Below are 14,706 nucleotides of genomic sequence, written 5' to 3' on the forward strand. Positions count from 1 at the left end.
AGAGCTGGGTGGTGGATGGAGGGGATAAGAGGAGAGAGTCAGACCAGGTCCTGATGACATCATTTGAGCGGGATGCAGCCATGCTTGACATAGGCTTTATTCCTTAACTTTTGCACACAAGAACACAGAACCCTCACCTTTTTGTTTTGTTTTGTTCTGTATAAGCTAGTGTAACTGGTATTTCTGTCACTTGCGATTAAGCCCTGACTAGTATGCACAGTAGGGGAATGTGCCTCAGAAAGTCAATAGCTTTTGCCAAGCCCTGGCTGCCTCTCATTTCACATCTAAAGTGCTTTCTGCCTTCCCTAAGAGTTACTGTTTTTGCTGACCTAGCCCTAGGAATTTAAAGCAGGAGCATTGGTCACATTGGTTGGGGGAATGAAACTTCAGAGGACACTAAATGCCCAGGGTCAAAGTATTCAAAACTATCACCACATGGTTTGTTTAATCGAATACTCCAGCTCCCTGTACCCGCTGTAATTCAGCAGGCTCTTTAATCTTTAACTACAATGTCATTTAGTGGTATGATCCAAAAACTGTTCTGAATTTTGGTAAGCAATCTCCCTTTCCATCTAGCATTTTCTGTCTTAATGATTAAATTTAATCCTTATAGGAACATAACCATATTTACTCAGAGAGCTATACGTTCAAACAAGCAACCCTATTAAGAGACGTCTTCGAGCGCATCTCTAATCGGTGGTTCATGCCCTCTTCTAGCAGGGCAGTGAGTTACTAACGTTGTGAGGACATCTCTCTCTGAGCAGTGCAAAGGTAATTAATTCTCCAGTGGAAGAAAAGAGGAGGTCGAAAGTCTGGGAGGGTCAGAAGTTAAAAAGATCCCATTCAGTCCCCTCTGGAAATGTTCTCAGTTTGACTGCTGAACTGAACTGAGCGAGGCCCCTGACAGGCAGATCTCCTTCCCCACATGGCGTACCCAGACCCTGCCCTATGCCCCAAAGATGATGTAAACTCAGGCTGTTGGCCTGGTAGGGTTTGAGCCCTGGGCTCTTCTTGCCGTAAAGCAGCTTGCCTGGTCTCCCCTCGGGCAAGACTAAACACCCTCCATCCCGCACATTCAGCCCTGGGTCTCTGATAAAGTCACTCCCCCCAACCCCCCAAGAGCTGCAGGACCCAGGGCAACCTCGGTGTGACCAGCAGCCCGAGCATCGGCCCCGCCCACTCAGTCCCTAAATCCCGCCTCCGTGCCCCCGCGGCCCACCCCTCCCGCCGTGGCCCCGCCCCTGCGCTCCCGTACTCCATCTCCACCCCCACGCGCTCGGGCCGCCCCCGCGCACCAGGGCCCCGCCTCTCACACTTCCCGGCTCCGCACTCCACCCACTCGAGTTCTGGCCCCGCCCCTCGGGAGCCGTGGCCCCGCCTCCGGACCCCAGGGCCCCGCCCCAGCGCGCTCGGGTTCCGCTCTCCCGGGCTCGAGTCTGGCGCTCGTGCCCCGCCCCCACGTTCCCTCTGGAGTCCCGGGAGGAGTTGCCGCGCGGGGGGAGGCGTGGCCGTGGTGCCGGCGGAGGCGCGGGCGGCGCGGCCAGGACTTTGGCTTTGACACGGACGGCGAGCTGGAGCTGTGGCTCTGGTGCTGGGCACCGACGCGGTCCTGGCGGATCCCGCGTCCGAGTCGGGAGCAGGACTTTTCGGCTAGATCAACGCAACTGCGGCAACGCCGCAAGTCCTGGTGCAGCCTCGAGACTTGGTGCAGCCACGGCGGCCGGATTTCGCCGCCGCTGCCGCCTCCGCGCAGCCCTGCAGCTCTTGCTGGCTCTGGGAGAGCGACTCTGAGAGTTTCTCCCGCAGAAAGACCCGGGACGCGCGGCTGGAAGCGGCCCAGCCACTGACCATACATACGCGGGCACCCGGATTGGAGGCAGGGGGCCCGCGCGGTCCTGGGCTAGGCTCAGGCTCCTGAGCCGCAGGTGGAAGGACGCCCCGGGGGAGCAGCGGAGAGGTGGGGCGCGGGGACCGGCGGCGGGTCTGGGGGAGGTCGACAAGTCTCTTCTCGGTATCTGCACTAGTAAGGACGGGATTCCCAAGTTACAGATGGTGCTGAGCGTCAGGAGGAGGGGTGGGCGTGGGAGATGCGCTCTCCGTTCTTCCTGGGCCCAGGTGGGGGCGACCTAAGCGGGGGACGGCCTCATCGCTGCCAGAGGTGAGAAAGGCAGAGACCAGAGATGTGGGCTGATGAGGGTAGGTCTCTTTCCAAGAGAAGCAGCTCATAGTCTGTTTGGACCTCGATATGACAAAAATCGGACCTCTCCAGAGGAAAATCCATATGGGCCAGCCTCATTGTGTGTGTTCAGGAGTTCACGGACAGCCATCAGCCTGGGACTCCTGGTTAAAACTCCTGCTCTAGATAGGGAGTGCTAATGCAAACTGACTAACTGCTTCAATCGATTTGTGTGTTTATTAATTTGTTTTCCAGGTGGCCAAGTGAAAGGTACTTTTGGACACCCTGAGCATGGAGATTTAGTGTTTGTCTTTGGTAACTGTTTCATTCCCTGCATCCTGAACCTTCCCTCCTTCTGTGCCAGTAAGGTCTGTTGGGCTTTCTCCCTAGCCAGAGAGGAGTTCTGCGGTGGTGAGGCCTTCCTGGGCCACTGACCCTGGCCGGCATGGGGAGCACGCTGGGCTGCCACCGCTCCATACCGCGGGACCCCTCAGACCTGTCCCACAACCGCAAGTTCAGCGCAGCCTGCAACTTCAGCAACATTCTGGTGAATCAGGAGCGACTGAACATCAACACGGCCACAGAGGAGGAGCTGATGACCCTGCCTGGTGTGACCCGTGCGGTGGCCCGCAGCATTGTGGAGTACCGCGAGTACATCGGTGGCTTCAAAAAGGTGGAGGACCTGGCGCTGGTCAGCGGCGTGGGTGCCACCAAGCTGGAGCAGGTCAAGTTCGAGATCTGCGTGAGCAGCAAGGGCAGCTCGGCACAGCATTCTCCCAGCTCCCTGCGGCGGGACCTGCTGGCAGAGCAGCAGCCTCACCACCTGGCCACTGCCGTGCCCCTCACCCCACGGGTCAACATCAACACGGCCACCCCGGCTCAGCTCATGAGCATACGGGGCCTCACGGAGAAGATGGCAGTCAGCATCGTGGACTATCGCCGTGAGCATGGGCCTTTCCGTAGCGTTGAGGACCTGGTGAGGATGGGCGGTATCAATGCTGCCTTCCTCGACAGGATCCGACACCAGGTGTTTGCGGAGCGGTCCCGGCCCCCGTCCACCCACACCAATGGAGGCCTGACCTTCACCGCCAAGCCTCACCCCAGCCCTACCTCGCTGAGCCTGCAGAGTGAGGACCTGGACCTGCCACCTGGGGGGCCCACCCAGATCATCTCCACGCGCCCTTCCGTGGAGGCCTTTGGAGGCACAAGGGATGGGCGGCCAGTGCTGAGGCTGGCCACTTGGAACCTGCAGGGCTGCTCAGTGGAGAAGGCCAACAACCCTGGAGTGCGAGAAGTGGTGTGCATGACCCTCCTGGAAAACAGGTGAGGGTGGGAACCACCAGGGGCGTTGGGTGTGAAGGCAGTTCTCGAATGGCCTCACCTGGGCATGCAAACGAGTGGACAGGGAGAGGGCAAGACTATTTAATCAGTGTTCTTGAGTCCCCAGTAAGTACTGTTACTGTGGCTGAGCTCTCCTGCTCTAGAATTTTTTGAATACAGCCATTCGGGCTTGTGGCCCATATCTTGAATGAGATATATCTGAGAGCAGTTCCTAATTTGGGGGGTAAGTGGAGATTAGGTTGATGTTATTGCTTTGGAGAATGCTGTTTGACTCAGAAGACTTTGTGGGGTTTACACCAAATCAGGCACTCAGAGGCCTGGGAACCATTGCACAGTTTTGCATATGAGAAGGGAGCTAGTTGGATTTTTTTTTTTTTTTAAAATGAGAGGGAAAGTCACATTTGTCTCACCAAATATGCCTATTTGTGTGCACAAAATCATCTGAAAAGGCAGGTATTTGCAAACACATAGGCTGTGTATATTCACCAAAATGCTGTGAATGAATCACTCCTCATTCTTTTTCCTTATTTAGCCTGAAGTTGGTGTTCAGGCCCACAATTGCTGCCCCAAATGTATGTAACCTCTCTTGTCCCCATAGCCAGGAAAGGTCAGGCTGACATGTGGTGCATATTGGCCAGATTTTCCCATTTGAACCACAGGGGAAGAGACTTGTAGGAAGGGCTCTTACCGCAGCATGTTTACATCATTCACAGCACTGCTCTCTGTAGGAACTTCCGTTACTGCCCCCCAACCCATGAAACAAAACAATATCATTGTAGCAGTTAACTCCTGCTGTTAGTAAAATAGTATAGTATATCATGTAATCAGCTTTGGGAAGGAAAAGAAATATTTTTAATGGTCTCGTCTGGGTCAGAAATCCTCCGAGCCTGGTCTTGAGGGACCATACCCCTGCTACCGGCCAGATGTAGGGTGGCATGTTTGTGGCCACTGGCTACTTGCCTTTGCACTGGCTTGTCAGTGAGCCTGACGGGCAACAGTTTAGTGACAAGAAGTGAGTCCTCAGCGGGCAGTCGCTGTGCGTTGTGGCAGAGCGTCAGGATAAATGAGTGAGGAGAAAACCAGGTCACACCGTTTCCCTGGCACTGTCCCCATGGCACACTCTCATCACAGGACTGAGGGATCGTGCAGCAGGTTAGAGAACTGGACCGGGAGAGCTCCTGGGCGCTCCTCCTGCACAGCTGTGTCCCCTGTCTTGTGCTGTAGCTCACTCCTTTTGCAGAATCGTCTTGTACACAGGTGAGAACTAGACTCAGCGCTGGGTGATATTTATCAGGAACGGCCCGATAATTGTTCTCTTTATCCATTAGCAACGTAGGTGCGTGCGGGGGGGGGGGGGGGGGTGGGGGGGGAAGGAGAGGAGAGGGAGAGGGAGGGTTGGCTGTTTAATTCCTATCTTGAGTTTTCTTAAGGCTCTGTTTGGGGGGGGTGAAGGGGGTTGAATCAGGATCTGAAGTCGCCCCAGAGAGAATGATAGACCAGGCAGCTCTTGCCCATTTATTGTGACAGTAGTTTTTCAAGTGTGGTGTCTGGACCAGCATCAGCGTCAATGACTGACTCAGAAACCCTGGTTTTCTGTGTTTTCACACACCCTCCGGGTGGTTCCAATACACACTGAAGTTTGAGCCCCATTGTGCTGTTCATTGGGCGATCAGCTGTCCTGTGGTTTTCTCTGTAGAGCACCTCGTCAAGGTCCGTAAACTCACACATACCTTCCAGAACTTTCCAGGTACTATGTTTTCTTAGATTGTTCTGATCATCCCTGTAGTTGTTCAGCTTCACGATGCTCTTTCTGGCCAGAGTTTGAGGGACTTATTCTGCCTCAAAACAGATGAATGCAATGGGTAGGGAATGGGAGAGAGAGCAGGGGCCGGTTGGCCTCAGAGTGGTCTTTACTCCGCAGTGTAGACCTGGGTCAGCCAAGGGCACACTGAGGAGAGTACTAGCAACTCTTGTCCTGCATGGAATTAGGACTTCTCCTGGTGTTTCTTCTTTGGATTTCCTGGAGGGATGGTGGTTTGTTGAAGTCGTTTAAATACTGTCCTCAGGTGAGAGGAAGAACTTACCCAGACCTGGTAGGGATGGAGAAGGAAACACCCGTAAGTAAGCAGGAAGGTGACCTATATCCCCATCGCATTTCTCACACCTGGCCAGCTAGGTTGTCCTGTGGCTTGGTGGTTTCTTTGGCCTGTTCACAATGTGTACAGAGTGTTCTGGGCACTCCTAGAATCTTATTAGTGTCCAGTCAACATACATTAATGGGCTTAGGGCTTGGTCCCCTATAGAGCTGGAGTGGCTCCATTTGTCTGTGACTGTCCCAGGGCACCCAAAGATGGCTGCCTGTTCCAGAGTGGGTCCCATGTCCTCAGAACAGAGTGCACATTCCCCAAGAGCTGTGTGTTCGTCCTGATTTCACAAAAATCTCTCGCATTCCAGTTGATCCCTTTATTAGTAAGAGGACATCCATGTAGTGTGAGCAAGAATGAGTGCTGGCAATCTTCAAGGTGGTTCTTGTTTTTGGACATGTGTATGTGTAATACAAGTCTTGTTCATATTTGCTGATACTTCATATTCATTTGGTTCCCCCATTAGCCTGGGAGGGGGGTAATGCTTGTTTTTGTAATGATGCTCCATCTCTGGGTGAGGAAACTAAAACCAAAGAAGTTAAACGACTTGCCTCCATCCCATAGCTCATGAGTGACTCAGCTGGGACTAAGACCCAGACCTTCTCACTGTAGTCCCATGTTCTTTGCAGGCACACTGTGTTTTGAAAGCACCCCGCCTTCACCCTACCTCTTGTTCAGGCATCCCATCCTCTGCCTAATCAAGGCCACTTGCCAGTTTGTGTGGCAGTCACATTTAAGAAAATAAATTCATAAAAAAAGAAAAAAACCACCTTGGCTCCACACTTTCTGTGTAAAATAAGTGAAATTTCTTAACCTTTCCAGGTCTCAGTTTTCCTATCTGTTAAATGTAACTAATGAAAGAAAAGAAAAAAAAAAACAACCTTGAAAAAAATGGAAAAAAAGAAAAAAAAAAAACTTCTTTTGTAAAGGGAATCGCTAGCTGGGTCTTCATTTTCCTTTCTGTGGGTTTGCTTTCTTCCACTAAAGGGTGCCAGGGTAGGACTTCAAGGTTAGAGTCCTTTCTTGCCCTGAAAGGCTGCTCCTGGACGAGCATGTGTGAGCTACAAAAAACCGAGTCTTACATGAAGACCGAGGTAGGACAGCAGAAAACTAGCTAATCATGCAGTCACCAAGAGCCTTCAAGGACATCGCCCTGTGGCACAGAGCTGACGGGTTTCATCACATTCCTTTGCCAAATCTCAGTCTCAGGCAATGTTTGTCCTCGTCCGGTGTTTATGAGGCAAGACAGAAAGAGGAATGCTTCTGCTAAACATCCTGGCAAAATTTGGGGACAGCCCACATATGGAATGAAGATTAATTTTTAATTTTCTCTTTTTTGCTGAGTAGCTCTTCTATTCTGAAAAGTCCCTTTGGTTTTTGGAAGCGTAAGCCCTGGAGGAGCAGATGTTGACAATCTCCAAAAATAAATAAATAAATAAATAAATAATAGGTTTACTATCCTACTTGTGCATTTCCCCACGGCCTCTGTCAGAAGGGAACCTGTCGAAGTTTTCAGGTTTATAATGCTCTAAATCTGTTTTCTTGCTACATGTCTGTCTGCAGTATCCAAGCACAAGGTGAATTAGTATGTTGTGCAAGATGGGATTTTAGTTGATCAGACTTGATTAGTAGGATCCATGTAGACACAAGCCGTGTCGTCATTTGATTCATTCATTGAAAACTATGTGGAGTAGCGGCTGTGTACATGCAGATGCTAAACGCGGGAATCAGGTTGGCCTGTTATTTAACTTGAGTAAAGTAAATGGGAATCAGCTTGTGCGACTTGGCCTCCAAAGAGTCTGAGAAACCCAGATTTGAGGTGGGGGAGGGGGGTCATGGAGTGTGATTGATTTCAGGTTGCATCTTTCTCATCCCAATAATGAGCTTATCCTGGGAGACTGAACGGTGAGTAGATGCAGCCAGATATAACATCTGAGGCAAAATGGCCAGCAGTCCTCTTAAAGCAGAAATAATGAAAACTGCTTTGACTGTGGAAACTGAGGCACAGAGTGATGAGATAGCCTCTGTGTGGCCTTCAGAAATGTGGATTGCGGTCAGGATTTGAAGCCAGGCTCTGTGTGATTTTAGGGCGGGGAGTGGAAGTGTCTTTTCCCAAACACCGTGTCCTTTGACTGACCCTTGGCCCACCTGCTGTTTCCTCCCTGTCTTGGGCCTCCGGTGGCCAGGCCTCGGAGCTTCACCTAGACTTCTAGGGCTCAGTCAGGCCCCAGGAGGCTTCTGCTCCCTTCCTGTTTTTGTTCCTCTGAAGGACAGGGCTTATGGCCAGAGGTAGAGCCATCCAGAGGGCGTCAGGGCCTCTCCACCCGGCCCCTCAAATGTGAGTCTGTGACCTTGGCTCAGCTCCACAGCAGTGTTCCGGTTTTGTGAGCCAAGGAGTTCTGGGTGGTTTCCAGAGGGAGAGGTGGTCTTTAATAAGACTGCTGTGGATTAATAAGAGGAGATGGTGTGGCTGAAGGGAAGTCCTGGGGTGGGCCCAGGGCAGGCTTTATTTCACCAAACGGAGAGATGTTAGTTTGTCTTATAAGATGGGCCCATTTAGGATCTGATTTTGGAGGTTTGATAGTACTGCTTCTCCCAGGGGATGTTCAGTCCTCTATTAATTATTTCTTCCACAGAAACTTTTGGAGCTCTCATTAGGTACGAGGTTCTGTGTCAGGCCCCCCATAACAAGATACTGTCCCTGCTCTCATGTGAGGAGCTAGACAAGTCAATAGATGATGGATAAAGACAGATAATGGCGAATGCTGAAGAGGATGGAGGCGAGCTGAAGAGAAGCCTGCTGAGGTGGATGGGGGTAAAGGAAGGCCTCAGCTAAAGCTGATGGATGAGAAGGACCCAGGCATAGAAAAAGCTCGGGGGAAGAGTACTCACTAGAGGACCCAGCAAGTGCAAAGGCCCTGAGAGTGCTTGTTCTAGACAGAAAGCCAGAGTTCTGGACGTGGTGGGTGGCAGGGAGTTGAGGGGGGCGACAGAAGGAGGGGAGGCAGGGCCAGATGGATAGGGCTCTTATTTTAGCAGGAGGAGGCCATAGAGGATTAGAAGCAAAGGTTGGTGACTTACCTGTTACCAGGCTCTTCTAACTGCCAGAGTAGGGGGAGGCACTTGGAGCAGGTCCTGGAGTTGGGTAGAGGGTACAGTTTGAGAAGGTTGAGTTGCAGAGTCAAGGTTACAGAGGATAGTGATGGGGTGAAGGGGGAGTGGGTGGTGATGAGAACATCCTTTAGCAGCAAGGACTGGAAGGCCATGCTTGTGTTCCAGATGTTGGGGGGATTAACCATGTGGATTCCTAGAAGGCAGGCTCAGAGGGGGTTAAGGAACCCCAGGCTAGCCCACGTGACTATGCATTGCATTGACGTGATGCAGCTTGCCAGCCTCACCCCTCCCCTCTCTTCTTGCCTCACACTGGATGGGTGCATGGTGCTTCTTCTGGACAGGGAGGGTCTCGGTCCATAGTAGATGGAGGAAAAGGCCTTGTGGTCTGTCTTCTGTGCAAATCATGTATCTGATGGGGCCGCTTTCTTTACAGTATCAGTTACATATATAACAAGGGCATATTTGGGGGATTGGGGGTAACTATTTCTATTAAAAGACATTTAAATGAATTTAATTCAACATCAATTAAGAACCCCCTCTTTATCCCCTCCCCCCAGTGGCTTGGGGACACAGGGAGAGACCACCCTGTGGTTAAGGAGTTCACAGTCCGGCTAGGGGACACATCCATTGGTACTTACAGCATGCCATGGGCTGGGCTGTGAGGGAGGAGGTGACGTTTAAGCACAGGGATCTGGTACCTGTCTGCTGGGCTCTGGAGATAGATCAAGTCCTCATACAGGGGGAAGATGTGGTGCTAGGACCAAGTCAGGTGGCTTGGAGGGAGCTAATGTGGAGAGGAGGGTGGGGTCTGGGCATAAGCGTGTGGTGGTCCTCACAGCGAAAGCCTGCAGCCCCCCAGCAGTTCCCGACACTTTGGGGGTCCAGGCTGGCTCGCTGGCCGGGCTTATAATCCGAAATACTCAGGGAGCACAGTAGGTTCCCGAGAACCGTGCCTCAAAGTAGGGAATAGTATCGAGGTAGGTGTTGCTTGTGGTGTGTTATTTTTATCTCAAAATTACCCTACTTTACACAATTTTTATCTCAGAATTCCTTAATAACAGTCTCTGTGGATAAGAAAAGGATGCATTTCACCAATATTTGATGTGCTTGTCACAGACACCCTGGTCTGAGTGTAGTGATGCACAGTTGAGTGGAAATTTCACACCAGTGACTGCTGGCATCAAAGCAGCCAGCAGATGCCACACAGATATGTCCCGCTGCCCCTCCAGGTGTGTGGTCCTCCTCAAATATTTAGGAACCCCAGAAGCTTCCTGACCCAGCTGCTTGTGACTGTCTGTAGGCGCGGTAGGTATAGCAGCTTTTACCGCAGTATTTTGATTGACAGCTGCCCAGTAGCTGGAGAGGAACCCTGGGGGTGTGTGCTCAGAGTAGAGGTTTCATTGTAACGGAAAATCTTGAGTTCTTCTACCAAACTGCTGGATAGAGAGACCTTGGGTTTTCTTTCCTGAGCACAGCTCCCCACCTCTGTTGCTTTGGCATTTGTTTCCAATGGCCCTGTTTCCTGAGAATTCTATTTTGGTTCCGTCATTACCTGATTAAGCTGTTAAGCTGGGCCTTCAATTGTTTTATCCAGAGACCACGGTAAACTCCCGGAGCGCTTTACCGCGGCCAAGACAATGTTGTTCATGTTGCCTCATTTAAGGCCGCGTGTATTTGGAGTGCGGGTTTTACCGTGTTCCAAGGATCCCAATCCCGTTTGCTCACCCAGATGTTGATAGGTGACGTCTGTACTTTTGTCTTTCTCAGCTTGTGCTAAAAGCACTGTGTCTTTCCAAGCAGGAGGTCTCGGAGGGATTGTTGTTTTTTAAACTACTGCTCCAATATCCTGTTGGAAAAAACAAAAAAACAAAAAAAACAAAAAACTTCTTCAGAATGTATTTTCAATAAGCATATTCAGTCTGACTTAAAATTTTTTACTGCCTTTGTTTTCATAAATGGCAAAAAAAGAATACTTTTTGGTGGCCTCGAAGTACCGATGATCGGCTTTAGGTCGTGGACTCCTCTGGCCTTCCTGGCTTGGTGGGCAGCCTCTGCTGCTCAGGCCGCTGTGTTCCTCTACCGGTCAGGTCTTTAAAGAGTGGTTCTCAGTTGCTTTTAAGTTGAGGACTCATTTAAAAAAAAAAAAAACCAAAAACCAAAAAAAAAAACCAGCAAAACACTGCATGTCCCTCCCACCACCCAGTAGTGGTGGTTGTACTTTCAGTGGCTTCGTGGACGTAGTAGTTGTACTAAGAACAGAAACAGTGGTAATTAACATGGATCATTCCTGTGGCTGAGGTCCAGAGCCCAGCAACTTCACAAGTGGGTATTGCCAGTGGCCCTCTTGTATAGATGCAGAGAGATGGCTCAGAGAAGTTGCATAATTTCCCCCAAGGTCACACAGCTTTTAAGTGGTGGAGCTTGGACAATAACCCAAGCAATCAGACCCCAATTTTGGATGATAAAAACCACTCTGAGCTCACTAATGCTTTCGTATGTACTTGTATTTATGTATCGCCCTCGTCTGCACACCTGCATATGAGAATACATGTTCCTCTAACCAACCTGCTTTGAGTTCCCTAGGCCATGACCTTTCCTAAGTGTGTTGATCTGAGATGTTATCTGTGTGTGTGTAGTTTGTCCTTGTTTCTTCAGAGTGGAGCAAGGATATTTGCAAAGAAATCTGAGTGCAGGATACTGTATTTTTATGGCTTTTCAGTCTTTTACAGTGGTCTTGCCCACACCTATTATGACAAAGGTTTCTTTAAACAAGTTGCTTTTAAAGAAGCTTTGCCAGCATTTGTCTTAGTTTTCTTGGAAACCACTTCTTTTTCTGCTCACTATTTCATCTCTTGATATCACATTTTAGGAGACCACAGTCACATGTCCAACTGACATAAACCTGGGGACAGATACACTTGAGTCCGGTGAGCGCGTGACACACAGTTAATCTAGCCAGGAGTACTGAACATGCCGTGGCCATCCCTCAGTGGGTTTTTGGAAGGGACTGAGGATAGCCTGGGTCCCCCAAGTAGAGGTCAGTTAGGAGAGCATCTATGGGGTATTTTGAAAAATGCTGGTATCTGGGCCCCTGAGCCTACATGATACTATTTCTGTAGTCTAAAGACAAAATTTGCCGTATATGTATATTGCAGACCTCCTGCAGTAACTGCAGGTTGGTACGGACCCACTATTATTTTCTTAGAAGACTGACTCAAACGTTGTAGCTAGTTATAAGGTCGGGGACTCATTGTCCCAAAACCCTCACCCCCTCAAAAAAAATCTCTTGCAACTTTTAGAAATAAAAGAGGTGAGGAAGTAATGAGGGTTTTTTTTGTTTTGTTTTGTTTTGTTTTTTTGACTGAAGACCTATACTAGCCAAGCATCTTCTCGGTAACATGGATGCACTGCTTATGACATTCGTGAATAACAGTAAGCTGGGAGGGATTTAAGCAAGCGCCCTGGACTAGATACAGTATCTTGTAAAGTACCTCCCCAAATGTGTACCTCTGTGCTTTCTCTTTTCACCGGTCTGAACTTAATTTAATTTTCAGGTTTGATTTTTGTTAATGTTAAACACACGCGCAGACATGCGGAACTGAGCAAGACACTGTTGTGTTGCTCTGCACACGTGCTGAACTCGGTGAAAGGCCAGGCAAGACTGTCTGGGGTTGATTTGTAGTCACTGTAGTGATTGTTAGTACTTCCAACATTTCTAATAAAAATGCAAGGAGTTGTAAAATATCACTACAGTTTCAACTTAGAATTTGCTTCTGTCTTTTAAACTTTGAGATAAATTTAATTGAAGAGCTTCTGAGATTATAAGATGGTTGTATAAAATGTTACCATTTGCAGCCATTTATCAAAAGAATATCAGGCATTCCTTATTACTCATCTTCCAAAGCAAGGTATAGAAATAAGCTAGATGATGGGAACTCCCCTCCTCTTGCTAGATAGGAAACAACAGGCTGATTAATAAAACCAAAACATCTTGGGGGGAAAAAAAGAAATAAATGGGATGGAGAGTGAGAGATGATTGCAGGATCACCCATAAACTCTGATTTCAAATGCAATGTTTACATTCATCAAATAGCTGTGCTATTTTTATTGGTGGATTGTATGGGTAAAGGTTATATTTTAGAAGTATACGTTTCTTCTAAATCACAAAAGTCTCTTCTAATCCTGAGGCTTTTTCAAGAGAGGGTAAGTGATCACTATTTCTGCCAAATGCCCTTCAAATCTGAGAAGGAAAAGCAATTGTTCCTATGGGTAAGATGTGTATTTGTTTGCTATGGCTGTCCTAAAAAGGTACCACAGACTGAGCGGCCAAAACATCAAAAATTTATTTTCTCACACTTCTGGAGGCTGTAGGTCCAAAATCAAGGTGTTGACAGGGTTTTTGTTTTTTAGTTTTATTTGTTTTTCTGAGACCTTCCTCCTTGGCTTGTAGATGACCATCTTCTCACTGTGTCTCAAACTGTCATCCCTCTCTACCTGTGTGTGTCCAAATTTCCCCCTCCACTTCCACTGCTGCCACTATTACTACTACTACTTCTTTTTCTTCTTCTTCCACCTCCTCCTCCTCCTCCTCCACCTCCTCCTCCTCTTCCTCCTCCTCTTCTTCTCCTTCTCCTCTTTTCCTTCGTCTTCTTTTTTTAAGTGGGCTCCATACCTAGGAGCCTAACATGAGGTTCAAACTCATGACCATGAGATCAAGACCTGAGCCGAGATCAAGAGTCGGACGCTTAACCGACTAAACCACGTAGGCACCCCAACCAAATTTCCTCTTCTTATAAGGACACAAGTCATTTTGGATTGTGGCCACTCTAATGGGCTTCTTTAACCTTCATTACTTCTTTGGAGACCCTGTCTCCAAATGCAGTCACATATTTGGGGGTTAGACTTTAGCATATGGCTTTGGGGGACACCATTCATCCCATAACCAAATGACACAATAAAAATTGCCCAGGGATTCCTTCTTGGCTCCTTGTGAGGACTCTGCATCTTTGGGTTTTTCCTGGAGAGATGATGATTCAGGATACTTGTTTAACAGTTTAAACACTAGAGAACCTTATATGAGAGACTTGGAGTGACAGTCTGTTGGACAAGAGGGATGGCTTTCTTGCCAGCCACAGTCAGCATGGACCAGCTCTTAGGGGCTGGGATCCTCAATCATTTCTCTTTGCAGCTTGCTAATCCTTGGTTTTCTCCTGAAATTCAGCAGTGACCTGAAACCTTTTACCCACCCTGTTAACAGTATTCCACTTTGCTGAGTTCATTGCTTGCCCTTGGCTGCAAGGAATGGTGATACTTGAGTGTGTCTGCTTTTTTGAATTTAGTGCCCTTTGGAAGTGTTGGCAAAGGAGAGATTCAGAGGGACCACCATGAAGTCCACTCAAGTTCAGCTGTCCTTGGCTTGTATGGTTAAGCACTGCAGCTGTGGGCTCCCCGGATGGCTTATGTTCCCCTCCCAAATAGTCATTGTGTTGTAATTGCCTGTGTGTTGCCGTCTGCGCTCCTAGACCATAGCACAGCCTACTTTCAGCGCCATAATACTCAGGGATTTGTGGAAAGAAGAAACCACCACTGACATTTATTGACTATTTACTTTACCCCAAGCACTTCAGCTAAGCCTTTTATCTTCACACCATCCCAGTGAGGCAGCTAAAGTATCCCACCTTGCACATAAGGAAACTTATCTTACAGAATTTGAGGAAATGTGCTCAAGGTCACATGGTTGGTACATGTGGAGCAAAACTTCAAAGCCAGGAAGAATTACTCAGAGACCAAAGCCTTTTATACTCAAAGGCACAGAATCCATAAACTTGGAAATATCCTAGCCTTTTTGTATTTGGAAAGTATGAAGAGACACATTTAATTGGGGGGTACTCCCTGGAGTGGGTCTCAGCTGATACTGAGGAAATCATCCCA

The 14,706-nt window shown here is 48.9% G+C and overlaps 1 protein-coding gene across 1 annotated transcript in view; it reads left to right on the plus strand.

Moving 5' to 3' along the window:
- Positions 1-1,566: 1,566 nt before the first annotated feature.
- Positions 1,567-14,706, plus strand: part of EEPD1 (endonuclease/exonuclease/phosphatase family domain containing 1) — a 109,730-nt gene continuing 96,590 nt past the window's right edge. Inside the window, exons 1-2 of the mRNA XM_044246363.1 lie at positions 1,567-1,957; positions 2,432-3,499. Coding sequence (XP_044102298.1) covers positions 2,622-3,499 — 878 coding nt within the window. The 5' untranslated portion in view covers positions 1,567-1,957; positions 2,432-2,621. The remainder of the gene's footprint in view (positions 1,958-2,431; positions 3,500-14,706) is intronic.

The sequence above is a fragment of the Neovison vison genome, chromosome 4 (assembly GCF_020171115.1).
Source record: "Neovison vison isolate M4711 chromosome 4, ASM_NN_V1, whole genome shotgun sequence".
In the NCBI taxonomy this organism is placed as follows: domain Eukaryota; kingdom Metazoa; phylum Chordata; class Mammalia; order Carnivora; family Mustelidae; genus Neogale; species Neogale vison.